Consider the following 17,551-nt stretch of genomic DNA (forward strand, 5'->3'; position numbering starts at 1 on the left):
GATTATAGAATCCTTTTAACAAGATTAGTTGTCACACACACACATACACACACACACACACACAAACTGATGGTTTGGTCAGAAGTTTCAGATATATTAACTACTTCTGTTATTTATTTTTCTATTTTGTTTCATAATCACCATTTCACAAAAAATATAAGTGACAGCTAAAAGAATAAAAATAAGCTTTTTTTAAGACCACAAGAAAATTACAGAGAAGAAACTAAACAGATGTGAACAAAAGATAGGAATCATGAATAATACCTCCCTTTCTACACTAAATAAATATGGTCACTTAGAGAAGTTACTATAATGTTATTTGTTTATAAAACTCTGTTTAAAATTGCCTTGTATCCTATCCTCATTTAGAGCAAATGAATATTCCAAAGAAATAAGACTATTACTATCGTTAGTATCTACAATGATTCTATTTCACAATTCACAAACTATTGCTTAAAAATCTAAAACCTTAGAATACAAACATAGATCATCATGAGAGACCTATCTGAAATTCATTCTTCAAATCATGTTGTTTATATCTCTTTTAATGTACAAACGTAAATCCAGTTTAGCAAGTCTTGAGTTTACCTTTTAAAAGAAAAAGCATTTTCTTTTTTCTCTTTACCACCTTGTAAATACTGTACTTTTATATCTACAACCTGCTCTCATAAGCATCACTGATGGCCCATTGCCTTCTGACTTTTCCTTTAATAATAGGAACAAATAACCAAAGAGTAGAAAGGAGTACATAGTTTCTGTCTAAGCCCCACTTGCCACTCTTCTCTGCATCCTTCTTTCTGTCTCTTTCCACTTTCCATATTCTTTTCTTAGGACTGTCATTATTTAAGATCATCAGTTTCTGTAAGGTTGACAGGGACTTTGTAAAATTCCCCCAAGACAAGACTGCTATTCCTTTTCCATCTCTTTTCTTAAAACAGTATAGAGGGTTAGACCTAATATTACACACATTGTGTATATATATACATTATATATAATACACATTGTATACCATTTTAATATTATTAAAATATTAATATTTAAAAAATACTAGAAAGTACATTTACATAAAGATGTCAGAGAGGAACAAATACACCAGCCATAGCTAAAGTACTTCCAGGAATAATAGTAAAAGTTTCTAACACAAGTAGTCTTGTCAGAACATGGTGCTGCTGGATCTAACATTGTCTTTCCTATAAGAGCCAATTATTTTTCCTCACAGAGCAATTCTTTCTGATTTTCACAGCCTGCTTTCTGATCATTTATCTCACAACGAGACTGGGTGAGGGCATGTGTTTGGACCATTGTAGACCCATTGCCATTTCCAAAAATAACCCAACCACCACTCACTTTAGTTCTACTGTATTTTTGTGTCATGTGTGCAAAGGACAGGAGAGTTCACAGCCAGCACACTAAAAGCTCCTTTTCTCTTTGTTTTAAAGTTTGAAACTATTGTATATATATGAAAGTTGGAGTTTTTATTTGAACAGCACTGACAGCCTCATTTCATGCTGTTCATATTATTGTGAACAGATTCTATTGATGTTAAAAGGATCTTAGGGACTGTGAACATCCCTACAGTATTCCTGATAAATATTTATTGAGCTATCACTTTAATTTCTCACTGGACTCACCTCTACTTCCAGGGCTATCTCTACCATTGTCAACCAGCATCAATCAGTAAAGTTCTTTCTTAGACTGTGTTCAAATATCCTCATGAACGTTTTATAAGGAATGGTTCTCCCGCATGTTCTAAAGCCAGGCACTTCAGTGATGCTAAGGACATACCGCTAAGCAGAAATGAACATGTTCCTCTTTGTAACTTCCACAGTTTAGGGCATCTATTATAATAGCCAACACTGAATGATTATACTAAGTGGCAGACACTGTGTTTTAGTGCTTGTTATGCAATTTCTCAATTAACCCTCATAATGACTCTATGAAAAGCTGTTACAATACCCTTATACATTCTTAAGATCTGAGGCTTAAAGAGGTAAACGTTGGTTGTGTGATGCCACATAGCTAGTAATGGCAAAAACAGAATGCACAATGACCTACTGTATAGCAGAAGGAACTATACTCAATATTATGTAATAATCTATAAGGGAAAAGAATCTGAAAAAGAATGTATATATATAAAACTGAATGGCTGTGCTATATAACTGAAACTTACATATTGTAAGTTACATATTGTAAATCAACTATACTTCAATAAAAAAAAATTAAAAAACCCAACAGAATGAAAGTGTAGGTTTTTCTGATACCAAAAGCTTTGCTTTTAACGATTAAAATAATCTTCCTCTCTATCTGTTTTAAAAACCAATCGTTCACATATCTGTAGGCAGCAATCATGATTTTAACTTGTATTTAGACTACTTTATTCAAAGTTCACCTGTGTCTGTCCAGTTTGTTTACCTAAGCTTTCCAGGGAGAAAACTGTTGCTTCCTTGTCCATAGAACCTAGCAGAGTGCAGGGCAGAAAGAGATACACTATATCTAATTTCTGTAAAACAAACCTTGTATCTACCTTAATTTCCTCCTCTTCCCAACTGCCTCACCCAATGGCAAGATCACAAGTCAGTTGGAATCTCCTCCTTCACTTACTGCTATTTCCCCAAATACTTGTGTCCACATTCAAGCTACTTTCATTACTAAGCTCCCCTGTTACCTTTTTGAAGCTGTAGAAAGAGAACCAGAAGAGTTTCCAGGAGATGTGACTTTTCAGCTCTGTGTCTTAGAATTTATGACTAAATATTTAGCTCTGGGCAAAGCACTTAACTTCCTTTAAGTGTCCTCAGGGTTAACACCCATTTAGTTAATCCCTCAGGGCTTGATAGGAAAGATCAGATGAGATTAGGTATGGGTGAACAATTTGAAAACTCAAGTGTGTTATGTAATTTAATACCTATAAGAACAGTGCAGCTGAACTATTAAATGTAAAATTTTCCTCTAAGTGCCAAAATTTTAATCAGTGGAAAGAGCTGATTGCCACGTGCTTCTGAGGAAAAAAGGTCAGAGATACACTGTTCATTGAAGTCTATTCCAAAGGCCCCAGCCCACCCTAAACCATTTTTTTTTCTAAATCCTTTTGCATTTTCTTTTTGTTGTCATTTTACACCTTCATAGAATAAAGGAGTTTCAGAGTAAGAAAGAATCCTAGAATCAATTGACTTCAATCAACTCTCACTTTACCAGTGAGTTTGCTCGGGGCTCCCTGCCCTAAATTTTTTTTTTTTTTAATCTTAAAAAGTATTTATTGAGATCTCTCCGTAGTGAATCAAGTGGGTGTAGTGAATCGAGTGGGTGTAAAGTGGCATAAACACAGCATTGAAAATCAGCTAAACCCCATTATAAAAATAAATTACAAAAAAAACAAAGGCAGTGAAAGAGAGAGAAATTCTTACAAAATTTGTTCAGGGGCTGTGATGCAACCTGGATTGACCACATCTAGACCCACAGCTGGATGAGACCTAAGGCTGGACACTCTTGGGGCTGAGAGGATTGGTGAGGTTGGGTGAGCAAATGCAAACCCATTCCATGGGTCCCAAATCTCCAGGTTCAGGGGAATCTTCCAAGAGCTAAAACATGCATGGGAAACCCAGAGGATGGTACACCGTGTGATTGGGAAAGGTTTCTAAAACGCACCTCCTCTATTCATCTCCTGGTGATTCACTGCTGCCTAAATTTTAATTCTATTCTCAACTCTGGGCATCCTGGATTCACACAAACCTCCCTGTCGCTAGGCTCCAACCCATCCATCCCACCCCTCCCTTCCTAATCCGTCACTCTCTATCCTGCATCCACCCCTCTCTGTGGGCCATTTCATCCCAGGGAAAGCCCATTTTCATGTCATTGGCCCATTCTCCTTATTACATACAATTTTAAAGTTGTAAATAATTTTTCTTCAAATTTTGTAGACTGCGTTTATATATTTGACCAGATAAAATATTTCTGATATTAAGGCAACGATCTAAAACCCTTTTTTCAAATGATACAAATGAACTTCTAGAAATAGACCCACAGACATAAAAAACAAACTTATGGGGTTTCCCTGGTGGTGCAGTGGTTAAGAATTCGCCTGCTAATGCAGGGGACATGGGTTTGAGCCCTGGTCAGGGAAATAAGATCCCGAATGCCAATCAGCGAGGCCAAAAAAAAAAAAAAAAAAAAGAATGCTGGGAAATCAGAAAAATAAAATTGTGAAAAAACTGCTAGTTTAGCTTTGAGTCAAACAGCAGAAATAACGAGTAATTTTGGTCATAATCAAGAGGAAGAGAAAGTTGTGAGTTTAACAAAGGGAGAAACAGACTTTGCTCCAACTGTAAAACTTACCTGACACAATGCAAGGGAGAGAGAGGGGGCTTCTCTGCGCTGAGCTGGAGGAGTCTATAGTCACACGTTTACACATTCACACACTAGGCAGCAGGACCATCATGAGGATTGGAATTGATAATGTTTTGCTATCAAACTTAAATGCTAGATGCGCGTGACTCTAACTTTAAACAGGAAAGTTTTGAAATGACATTTTGCTACTCGCTGGAATAAACAACCCGTCCTTGAACTGGGAACCCTCTAAGCCATTGTAAATGGTTAAAGTCATGCAAAACTAAGTGCGTTTCTGCTTTATGGACCATAGCTTAAGAATGCAATATTTTATCTAAATGAATAGGCGATGTCTAAGGTTCTTTCCAGTGTGAGGGTTTTATGTCCAGCCATATGTTTACTTTCAGGAAGCTTATCAGTGCTGTGTATGGGGACCCAGATAACAGAAGACAGTGAATGATGAACTTCTTGGTTCAGAGAGAAGAAAAAAACAAAACGAAACAAAAAAACAAGTTATGGGTTCAGAAAAGTATGAAATAGTAAGAGTAATGACAAAATAAAATGTATTCTTCTTTCAACCCATAGATTGTAGACCTTATATATGGCGGGGGGATGAGTGTTCAGGTTTGTATAAATGACATAATTCTTTCTCCAAGTAAAAAGAGCTGTCATAAATTGACCACTAACTATATGCTAGACAGAGTTCTAAGTACCTTTACCTGAATTATCTCCTTTAGCCCCCACAAAACTGTAATCTATTATAATATTCCATTTTTGCACGTGAAAGAAATGGAAGCACAGAAAGGTGAAATCATTCCTGCAAAGTCACACAGGTAATAAGCACTGAACTTGGTGGCAAACTCAGGCGGCCTTACTCAAGAGCTCACAGCACTAATCACAGCAGAAAGTAAAGTGTTGAGCAGTTTCCTGCTGCTCCATGCGTGGCTCACTGGGAAGCATGGCCAGATGGTCTGCTGGTCAGCACTGATGTGAGTCCAGTTGGCTGAAAGAGATGCGGTTCAGAAAACTGAGGATGATTGTGGCTTCCTGATCTAAGATGAAGGGAATAAATACCAAGTTTGATTTGGAAAGCTTTGAGCGGCAGAAGTAGGGGATATCAGAAGCAGCCAGGAGCATGCCCCCGTTTTCTCCAAAGCCTACCTCCATCTCTGATCCCATGGGTGGCATTATGTGATATTTGGAATTTCTCACTGTGGGTAAGGTGGCTTTCATTACTGAGATAGCTACCTTTTTTAGTTAAGACCTGAGTAATGAGGTCAGTCTACTTAAGAGATCTTCTTGTATCCACAGATTTTTACCAAATGGTTTATCTCTAATAGCAAGAGGCAAAGTCTACACTGGCCAACAAGTATCAGATGCAAAGTTTCTGTGGAAGCAGATTGTGTTTAACTTTTCTCACATTTCTTTTTGTTGGCAGGGTGAGGGGGTTAGATAATTCCATATCTTGAGGAATGAAGCAACAGTTTTCTGGATATTAAATATGAGAGTGTTTTGCTTTTTAAGAATAAAAATCTAGAAGTTATATTTTCTCCACTTTGAAAGATCTATGGAATGAAGTCCTCCCTCTCCTTATATTAACGCAATGATCGAATTTTATGTATTCTCTGAAACACTGAAATATTTCTGTAGTCCATATGTTTTCAAACTATGCATCTTTTCATTTCTACATTTGGTACAAAAATTACTGCTCTCATATAAATATGAATATACCTCTTGATATTGATTTCTACATCTCCAGAAATTTGGGCTGAATTTTAAAATGTGATGAATCATTAAAAAATATAGGGCTTCCCTGGTGGCGCAGTGGTTGAGAGTCTGCCTGCCGATGCAGGGGATACGGGTTCGTGCCCCGGTCCGGGAAGATCCCACATGCCGCGGAGCAGCTGGGACCGTGAGCCATGGCCGCTGAGCCTGTGTGTCCGGAGCCTGTGCTCCGCAACGGGAGAGGCCACAGCAGTGAGAGGCCCGCGTACTGCAAAATAAATAAATAAATATAAAGAAATAATGATAATCCTGAAAATATAAGGGAAAATTTAGTTTTCTTTCTGGAAAAAATTTGCACAATAATGAATCTTCCTCTTTAATTTTTGCTTGAAAGAAATCTAGACATTTTGAACATCCCAAGGGTAGAATTGCATTTTGTTCAAAGGTGACTTCAAGTAAGAGCCCAGGGAGAACATCAGGGAGGTACATTTTCCTACCAGGCAAAACAGGTGCCCAGTTAAAACCATGGCCCTTGCAAAAGAAACCTTATTGTTTAACTGCTTCATTATCTGACTTCCTCTAAGTAAATACCATTATCTGTGTTGCCAATAATAGTACCTGGAAAAACACACATTCTGAAAGTGTGAGGAAACTCATCCTACCTTGAAATTCTCATTTAAGAGGATGTTACAGGCTACGGAAGGACTAGCAATTGAAAAACAAAGGTGGGCCAAAACAAACAAATCAGGTTTTAAGGCCTAAAAACAAAGATAATAGGAAAGAGCCTAAACTTTTGCAGCCTGTTTGCTTTTGTCAGAACAAATGCTGGGAATGCACAAGACAGTCAAGTCCAATGAAAAAAAGTGTGGGTGGGAGGATTATGGGTGGTTAATTTTCCATTTCTTTCCTATGATGAACATATGCTACTTTCATATTATATTTTAAAAAAAAGCTTTTAAAAAATTACTTTTGTTTCTCCAAGTACCATATCTGCATATGGCAACTGAGCACGCCAGCCCCGTCCTCTGGTAGTCAGGCAAAAAGATAATGGGTATGAAAATCTAGGCAATCTCACCAGATTTCAGGGTGAGCTAACCCTCAGTAATTCCCTACTTCAAAACAAAAGATTTTTTAATTTAACTTCTATTTCTATCAAGCAATCTTGACTAGTTACCTCCAATATTGAACTCTACTTAAACTGTGTATTGAGACTATACATTAGATTAAGTAAGTAAAATACTCTGTGATGATGGCTGGCTTTGAATGGAAATAATCCATTCACTGAAATATATTTGCTGGAGGAAATGATGGAACCATTTTATCACAATTATTTCAGGAACTGGGAAAAGTTACCCTAATAAAATTCATACTATGACCAGAATATTGTCTTGGTAAACAATCCATTTGCAGGCTTGTAAATTTGCATGTTGCAGAAGGCTGTGGAGTTGCTTCAGCTTGTGTTTACACCTAACAGAATTGAAGGCATCTAGAAGTTTTAGTTGGTGTGCTGATGTCCTGATGAAGAAAGGGCGTGCTGCAGTGTAGAAACTACCGCAGAAACAACTGCATCCCTCAGATTCAAATTCTAAGAAAACTACTAATAGACTAGAAGAGTGTTTAACTTCCTAAACCTCAGAGTTCTACATCTTAAAGAACATTGATTCTATTCTAGACACATCATAGTCAAACTGATAAAAGCCAAAGATTAAAAAAAAAAATTTAAAGCAGCCAATGAAAGACAACGTATTACATTCAGGGTAACAATAATTTAAATCATCACTGACTTCTCATCAGAAACTATAGAGAGAAGAAGACCTTGGACCAGCATCTTTAAAGCGATAAAAGAAAAAAAAAAAGTCATCAACTTAGAATTTTATATCTAGAAAAACATATCCTTCAAGAATTAAATAAAAATATTTTCATGTATAAAGGCATATCATAAAGATAAAAGAAAACTGAGAGATGTCATTGCCGGAGAATCACTGCATTATAAGAAACACTAAAAGAAGTTTTTCCAGGCTAAAAGGAAATGATTTCTGAGGAAAATTGGATCTTCAAGAAGAAATGAAGAACATCAGAAATGGTAAACATCTCAGAAAATACAAAGGATGGTTTTCCTTTAGATACGTTATACCATTGGTTTAATTTCATATGTAGAAGTGATATATATTACAACCATAATGTAAAGCATGGGAGGAGTAGTGGGATAAATAGACCTATACTGTTTGAAGTTTTCTATAATGGTCTGTGAAAACTTAGTTATTAATTGTAATCCTTAGAGCCACCACTAAGCCAATAGATAAATTAATATTGAATTCTAAAACATACTCAAATAACTAGAGAAGTCATAAAAGGAAGGATAGCAAACGAAGAGAAGGGTCATGAGGAAGACAAATATCAAGATGGTATAGTTATATCTAACAATTACATTAAGTGTAATTTAATTCCAAGCAAAAGCAGAGATTGTCAGATAGTCTTTAAAAGGAAAACTTAACTATATGAGGTCTATATGACAAGCACTTTAACGATAAGACACAGATAGGTTGAAAGTAAATGGATAGAAAAGATATATCACATGAAGAGTAGGTGTCAGAAGGTTGGCTAGGCTATATTAATGTCAGAAAAAAAAAAAAAAGACTTCAAATGAAGACTTTTACCAGAGATAAAGAGGAACACAATTCATCAGGAACTTACAACAATTATAAGAGTGTATGTGCTTAATATCAGAGCTTCAAAATATATAAAGTAAAAATGGACTGAACTTTAAAAAGCAAAAGATAATTCTACCACCATAGGTGGAGATTTTAATACCCATGTGTCAGTCATTGACTGAACAGCTACCTCTCCCACCAAAGCACTAAACATAGACCTTAGTCTAAGAAGTGATTATTGGAGAGGATCTTTATTAAGCGAGCTGCTACTACAGAAGTGATACTATCTTTGTAACCCCATTGAAGATGCAATAAAAATTTTTTTTAAGTTTTTAAGATGAGTAGATCCAGAGCATTCCTATTACTATTTCTGTACATGTTCTGCAGTAGTTTTTCTTGTAACATAATTTCTCCAGCTCCAAAAAGTACCTAAGTAGCATTTTCTGGGTCTGGCCCATACAGATTCCCTTCTAATTCCATTCTCTTTGCATAACTTTAAGAATCACTTATTTATTTATTAACATCTTTATTGGAGTATAATTGCTTTAGAATGGTGTGTTAGTTTCTGCTGTATAACAAAGTGAATCAGCTGTACATATACATATATCCCCGTATCTCCTCCCTCTTGCACCTCCCTAGAAATGCAAATCAAAGCTACATTGAGGTATCACCTCACACTGGTCAGAATGGCCATCAACAAAAAATTTACAAGCAATAAATGCTGGAAAAGATAGGGAGAGAAGGAAACTCTCTTGCACTGTTGGTGGGAATGTAAATTGATACCGCCACTATGGAGAACAGAATGGAAATTCCTTAAAAAACTAAAAAAAAATCATTTAATTGTTATGTTTTGTTCTACATGGCTCCTTCACAGCATACGTGCTGTAGATCTTAATAGTAGTATTAGTCGGTGGACAGCTTGTTTATTTTGTGGCTGTACTACTAATGGACCACAATGATGGCATAAATAGGCCAATTCACTTTCATGTTTCTTCATCTTTCTTCAAAGGACATAAAACAGACAGAACAGTTTTTTTGACAGATGAAATTGATAATAAGTTTACTGTAAGCCTGGTCTTTGAAAAAAAGGCAGCAGAGTGTTTTTCCCTCTCCAACCCCTCCTGCTTCTGCTAATAGGCATAGTCTCTGACTCTCTTTTATAAAGAAAAGATTAAAGCACCAATTTAGCTCATGCTGCTTCTCAGAGGAGAGCTGCTTCTTCCTAGGAAGAGTGATACAGAACTGAGCACGCAGGTTCTCCATCCCCCTCCCAGCCCTGAGGTTCTCTGCTCATGAGCTTTGGATGTCAGCTACCCTCTTTCAGCATCTGATCTCATCTATCATGTGTGCCCCTCTATTTCATAGGGTTGGCCCAAACACTAAATTAGGTTTTTGTGAACACACTGAGATCTATACAAATATACAAACCGTGAGGCCTAATACAAATATTAGGTATCACCACAATTCTCCACTTAATTAGACCCTATTTAATTAGAGAAGGTGAAAGCTCTAGGATCACCCTCTGAATTATTTTGTTTCTTTTACTGACCCTTCTCTTCTCAGTTCTAGTGTCTTTACTTGGTGTCATTAGGCCTCATGGTTCAATGTGTTTGTGGAAAAGAATGAAAAGATGTTATGTCTTCAGTTTCCTATAAAAACATACCTACCCTTGGTCCGAGTGTAATTTTTAATTACACATGCGAAGCATATTCTCCAATCTCAGAAAGTAGCATTCCTCTGACTGTGATTAGATTTATACTTTGGAATTGATAGTGCAAGTCATACTTGCCCTCCACTGAGTATTTGGAATATGACTCACCTTAGGGTTTTTAATCCCTTCCTTCCTTGGAAGAGACACTTGAATCAGTATATTTGCCCACCTTATCTTATTTCTCTGTCCTCCACTCCAGGAAATAGACTCATGCTTTGTTCCCCCAACACTTGATTATACTTCACAATTCATCAAGCTGTACTTAATGGTATACATGCTTTAGAAATTGAAAAAGAAGATAAAATAAAGAGACTTATAAAAAAGTGATTGTGAAGTACATTCAAGTGTTGGACTATGTATAAAGAAACAAACAAGCAAAACCAAAAATTTCCCCTAAACCTTGCCTTTGTGTGGGGCTTTACCGCCGCATGCTTTCTATATATCACAGGGCCAGAATGTATTTTTCCAATAATACCTGAGTCATCATTAGTCCAGAAGGTTCTTGGGTCAGGCTTGGACAGGATGTTGGCATGATTACATGGCTCTTTCACCTTGAAAACAGAAGGAGAAAAGAAATGATGTGAAAAAATTGCTTCACTGTTTCAGTTGTTTCAGGCCTACAGTTCTACAGAAAAGATTCCAAGGCTGAAACTAGAACATAAAGTGCATCTGTGACCTGATTAGGGTGACCAACCATGCCTGCTTTGTCCAGGACTATGCTGGTTGTGTCACTGAAAGTCCCATATCCTGGGAAACCCTTCAGTCCTGGGCAAACGGGGATGGATGGTGACCCTATGCCTGATGTGGTTTCACTGCCAGAGCTCATGGGGGCTGGAGTTCAGCCTCCTACTTTTCTCCCTCATTCTTGTGCCTTTTGCATAACACAAACTGCACAGCTGGACGCAGAGGCCCTGCATGATTAGCAAGCATTTTCATCTAAGAATATCCATCACATAAAAAGCATTTTGGGGAATCCCCTGGTGGTCCAGTGGTTAGGAATCCGCATTTCCTCTGTGAGGGCAGGGGTTCCATCCCTGGTCAGGGAACTAAGATCCCGCGTGCTGTGTGGTGTGGGCAAAAAAATAAAAATAATAAAATAAAAAGCATTTTGGACTTCTACGTGGCCAAGATGGTACTTTTAGTATATATGCTTGGGAAAACACATAATAAGAAAGAGCTACTTTTAATTCAGTTGCAATTTAATATGAATTCTTCTTTTATAATTATAGCAGAATCTTTCTTTTTAAATAGTAGCACATGCATATATGCAATATGTATTACTTATTCAACCTAAAGACTCTGCCTGGTGCACAGCACATCCAACTAATAGAATCTTTCAATAAATACCAGGGAACAGTAATGATCCTTTTTTTTTTTTTTTGCAATTTTCTATAATTGTGATGTGTGACTTTCAAACATATAGTCAATTGGGGAAATATAAATCCTAGTGTTCAAATGGATGTTCCATTTATATATATTTTGTAGTATGATAATTTGATTACTGTGAAAATTCTCTAGTATTTTACTATTTAATGGATAAATTCCTACCATTGCAGCAACAGTCAAAGTACTCAAAATACTCGAAGTATTCCTTCCATTGCAGCAAGAATGTCACTAAGTACATTGTTTAGTTCTGTTGACATTTTCTTTCCATAGCAAATCTCTACTGATGAAGGAGTCAGTGTGTCCATTTTCAATCTGGCACAAGCTCTTTCTCTTGTCCTGAACTAATACCAAGGAACGTGTAGAAATCAAGATCTCAAAGGGCTCTTTGCACCCCTATGATTCACAATAGCCAAGAGGTAGAAACAACCTAAATGCTTATGGACAGATGAATGGATAAAGAAAATGTAGTAGACACATACAATGAACTATTATTCTGACTTAGAAGGAAATCCTGTCATATGCAACCACACGAATGAAGCTTGAAGACATTATGCTAAGTGAAATAAGCCAGACACAGAAGCACAAATACTGCCTGATACTACTTATAAGAGGCATCTAAATTAGTGTAAAAGCAGAAAGTAGAGTGGTGGTTGGCAGGAGCTGGGGGAAGGGGAAATGGGGAGTTGCCATACATTGAGTATAAAGTTGCAGTTATGTAAGAAGATTAAGTTCTAGAGATCTGCCTAGCAACATGTGCCTATAGTTAACATTACTGTATTGCACACAAACATTTGTTAAGAGGGTAGATTTCATATTGTGTTCTTACCTCCCCTCCCCCAACAAGAACATCTAGGAATAGATCATCATCCTATGTCTCTTAGTATATCAGATACACACATAAAATATTTCATACATAAATATGTAAGTGGTCTACATTTTATTAATGGATTTCCTGGTAATGTCGTTTGTTTTAATTGATAGGAACCATCATTTTAGGAGTCAAACTGTGATAAAAAAAATCATTAAAATATAAATCTCCAGCAGAAAAAAAAAGAAAGTATAGACCAGCCCCATTCCGTGGATACCAGTTTGAGTGGCAAAGCAAAAACATCCCTCAAATTTCACTAAGCAGCCCCAGTCTAAATTCCTTCAAAGGAATTACCTCTTCCACTAAGTATTACTCCCTTTGTTAGAAAATTCTTTGCAAGTTGAACAGAAGTTTGGATCCTTGAAACTTTCCTCACTGGTTCTAGCTCACTCCTGAGTTACATAGACGAGATCTACTTTCTCTTTGATAAAATAATACCTAGAATATTAGAAAGTAGCTGTTATGTCTCACCTCAGTCTTCCATTCCCAGGTTAGCTGGTCCTCTTTCCTTCCACTGTTCCTCGTGAAATGGTTTTAAGTCTCTTTATTGAGATCACTGTACCCCAGAAGACATCCTCTCTGGCCTGTGAGCTAATCACCTAGGAGCTTCCAGGTCAGGGACAGATAATAGCCCCTGAAATAAGGAATCGGTTTTGAGGAACAACTCCGGAAGGATTACAAACATTATTTCCAGATGTGAGTAATTGAAATGTTTCTAAGAACCTATAAATCTAACAGAGTGAAAGTAAAAAATTCATTGCTATTTAGCCACACTTTTTTATTTGGGAAGTCCTAGTTGATTTTATAACTATGGACCCATTTGGGAAATTTGCCATGTATGAGCATTCTTCCTGCATTCAGCTCTAATTATCTTGTGTTTCTGTGGCGTTTGTGTCAAATAAACATCATTCCTCCAAATATCATTTACTTATGAATAATTCTTTATCACTATTTGTTGGAAAAATCTTCTACATTGTTGAAGTTGTTCCTGTTAAATTCAGAGTCATCAAGAATGACTTCCTGCTCATTGTGTTATTATCATGGAAGTATTATTATCATGCTGTTTTCTTCATGATTCCCAAGCACCAAAGTACCCACGGCAAGTTATCTATAGAGCTCGTGGCGCATATTTTTAGCACAAGTTTATGCAAATTAATTCATAAATATATATATTGCAACTGTTTGTAAGCAATGCCCTAAAACTCACTCCCATAGTTTTAGGTACTTCACAGAAGTAAGAAAAGTCTATATCGGATGTCAGTCCTGCTGGGTCGTCACAAGATCCTTCACAAGAGACTTCACAAGACCCTTCACAAGACCCTTCACGAATCCACAGTGGGCTCTTTGGTTTTTTCCTTCTTTCCCATATCAGGTTCCATGATGTTCAGAAGTAAGCAAGAACACTTTAGAGAAATGAAATTTTGCTTCTCAAATTGCTCTAATAAGACTTTAGAAATGTCCCTTGGACACTATCACAGGATGTAAAACAGTCCTGCAAATATTAATTTTGAATTCAGTTCTGTGTATCTGGGAGGAAGAAAAGCATTCCTTGATTTTTTCTCTTGGATGTGTTTATTACATCCAAAATGTATTTATTAAGCATTTGTTTAAGATGCTACCCCGGTTTTTATAAGGACACAAAGGAAACTTGATCATTTGGACTTTATATTCTGATTTGGGAACAGCACATAGACATCCACAAAGCCATAATGCAGCCTGATACTAAATACCTCCAGGGACTTCCCTGGTGGCGCAGTGGTTAAGAATCCACCTGCCAATGCAGGGGACACGGGTTCAAGCCCTGGTCTGGGAAGATCCCACGTGCTGTGGAGCAACTAAGCCCGTGTGCCACAACTACTGAGCCTGTGTGCCACAACTAATGAACCCTGCACGCCTAGAGCCCGTGCTCCACAACAAGAGAAGCCACTGCAATAAGAAGTGCGCCGCAAAAAAGAGTAGCCCCTGCTCGCCACAACTAGAGAAAGCCCGCGCACAGCAACAAAGACCCAAAGAATAAATAAATTAATTAATTAAAATAAATAAATAAATAAAAGTACCTCCAAGAAGAAGTACCTCCATGAAGAAAGTGGTATGGTTATTAATTTTGATCAGGGTTTAAAGGAAGAAGCAATAGTGTAGGCAAAGCTGTTAAGCAAGGCTTCACGGAAGAGGGAGGATTTGACAGGTTTTCAAAATACTGGTGGGACTTCCCTGGTGGTCCAGTGGTTAAGACTCTGCACTTCCACTGCAGGGGGCATGGTTTCCATCCCTGGTCGGGGAACCAAGATCCCTTGTGCTGCGTGGTGCGCGGCCAAAGAAAAAAAATACTGGCAACACTTGGATTGGTGAGCAGCCAGTAGAAAAGTATCCAAAGTGGGCGGAACAATACAAATAAAGGTGTGGGAGCAAAACCTAACAAGGTGTATTTAAGCAACTGTTGGTTGAACAATTTCATGGGAGTAGAAGGCTCCTGGGAGAAATGACTGGAAACTAGGTGGAAGCCAGATAGTGGATAGCTTTGAAAGTCAATGAGTGCTTCACTCTGAGGAAATTCAAGAGCCCTGGAAGTTTGTGTGAGATGCCAGAGTCAGAAAAGACCCAAAGTGAGGAGATTAGGAGGCAGCTGTACCATCAGAAGGTACTGGATGAGAGCAGGGTGAACATGGGGACTGTGGATATGGGCAGGAAGGGATGGGCGTGAAGGGCAGCTGGAATGATTTGGGAAGACTTGATAAATGACTGAACATGAGGGAAGACAGAGGAGTCCAAAATATTTCAGAACTTTGGAACTTGGTGTGTGGTCCCAGCAGTCCACAGTCGCTGGCAGCTAAAGGGACGATTCTGTATTGTGTTTAAGCTAGCATGGCGGGCTTTCCAAGCACATGTGGTCCCCTGTTCATGTGCTAGGTCTTTAGTCCTCCTAGGAGCACTTGCTCATCTCTAACCTCCTCAGACCAGATCCCCTTTGGGTGCCTAGTGGTGAGGTTTCACTTACATAGTCATATGTAAGTGGCTTCAACCTTCGGGCTACAATCTTCCACCGCACACAGGGCAGGATGAGAATCCACCCCCACTATTTCACTAGAGCAGACATCCCACAGTCTGCAGATCTAGTATCACTAACCTCCACCCTCATGAAGATGACAGTTTGGACAAGGACAGCAGAAGTCTGATCAAGAGCTTAGTGGAGGAATCCCATCAGAGATCACAAGTCTTATCATGCAGGTCTCCACAAGCTAGTGACTCATCCTCATTCAGTTGCTTAAGGATAATTACATCTGCATAACATGGAGAATAGGGATTATTCTTGGCCCCTGAAGATACTGTGATGCTAAGCTACTAGATAACTGTTCTTCCTTTTGTGGCTTTAATTCACTTGTGTCCTTACTGGGATTTTATATTTTTCAGTTTAGCCCTTGTGACTGTGAATTGCTAAAGGCAATTTACCACCCCACCCATTTTGCTTATTTATGTCTCCTGCCTGGCCCAGCAAGTGTTTCAGTTTCATAAAGTCAAGATATCCAGGTTAAACCTCTATTAAATTAGATGTTTTCTATATTCTACACCAGTGGTAGAGTTCAGAGGATCAGCGACTTGCGGGGCTGGAAGACACTGTTTCTCTCCTTGCTGCTTACTTTATGGACAAGGAAACTGAGGACTAGAGAGTAATGTAGCTTAAGTTAGTGATTATAGAGTCCAAGTCTCCACTGTTACATTTCAGGATGTCAGTTGAGAGCTGATATTGGTTTCTTAAAACTTGGGTTTATCCTCAATTTTGAAAGTAATTTAATTATACATTTCATTTAGTAAATATTAGTGGATAACCTATGGTATAGGAGGTACAGTACTAGCAGCCACATGCTTAGATGGGAAGCAGATGGATGTGTCCCTGACCTCATGGAACTTATTTTCTAACGTTGGTGATTGAGATGAGCATGAAGGAGGCAAAAAATAAGATGACATGAGTAGGGAGTGGGGCAATATATTGTCATTTTAGATGCTTTAAAGTAGTCCACCTTCTTACATATTTTAATAATATTGCCAGAATCAACAATACACATCTGTATTTGTAAGTGAAAACACAAAGCAAAGCAGGCACATGGAGTTGGTTTGACTGGAATCCAGGTCAAACCTTTATAAATTCTATACCAAAGCATATAATTAAATTCTTAAGTAAAAATTATTTCGGGTCATGGAGTTTGGCGATCAATGTATGTCTACTGACTATGTCATTGATTTGGTAGGACTCAAAAGATGTTAAAGTGGCCAAAGTGAATATATCATAGAATCATAGTATTTTGAGGCTAGAACAGATTTAACAAATGACTTAGTTCAGCTCCTTATTTAATGGATGGGAAAACGGATTCTGAAGGAGGAGGTAAAGTGACCTACAGAAGGAGATACAAAAGTTATTTATATTGCTTATAATACATCCACCATGGTTAAGAGAAACTTCCTTGCATTTATTGTTTATTTTAGATCAAAGTTGATAGAAATAATAAGGTATAGCTGTTTAGAGCATGGACTTTGGAGTCAGACAGACCTGGAATAAAATATGGCAGCCCCACACTTGACTATGCATGTGACCCTGGGCAAGTTACATAATCTCTCTTAGGCTCAGTCTCCTTCCTGGAAAAATTGGCAAAGTTACAGTTAGATTTAAGGTTAGATTTAGCTTCTTCTAGGGTTCATGATTATATAGTCAAACATGTTAACAGGAGTATCATGACTTAGAATGGAGGCTGGAAGGGAGAATCTTCTGGTAGAAAAAGTTTACTGTGTTAACTGAATTATCTATGTGCAAACAATATCGGCAAAAGTAAAAAGACTTCTCTCTAGGCATTGTGCTTGCTGAGCACTCAGACTGGAACTTTCTTTGCTTGGACATCT

At 37.7% G+C, this 17,551-nt stretch overlaps 1 protein-coding gene across 1 annotated transcript in view; it reads right to left on the reverse strand.

Annotated features, from left to right (window-relative positions):
- The window catches only part of SGK1 (serum/glucocorticoid regulated kinase 1), a 110,825-nt gene that overhangs the window by 19,522 nt on the left and 73,752 nt on the right, over positions 1–17,551 (reverse strand). The window contains exon 3 of the mRNA XM_079938845.1: positions 10,883–10,958. Coding sequence (XP_079794971.1) covers positions 10,883–10,958 — 76 coding nt within the window. The remainder of the gene's footprint in view (positions 1–10,882; positions 10,959–17,551) is intronic.

Source organism: Stenella coeruleoalba (assembly GCF_951394435.1).
Source record: "Stenella coeruleoalba genome assembly, chromosome: 12".
In the NCBI taxonomy this organism is placed as follows: Eukaryota; Metazoa; Chordata; class Mammalia; order Artiodactyla; family Delphinidae; genus Stenella; species Stenella coeruleoalba.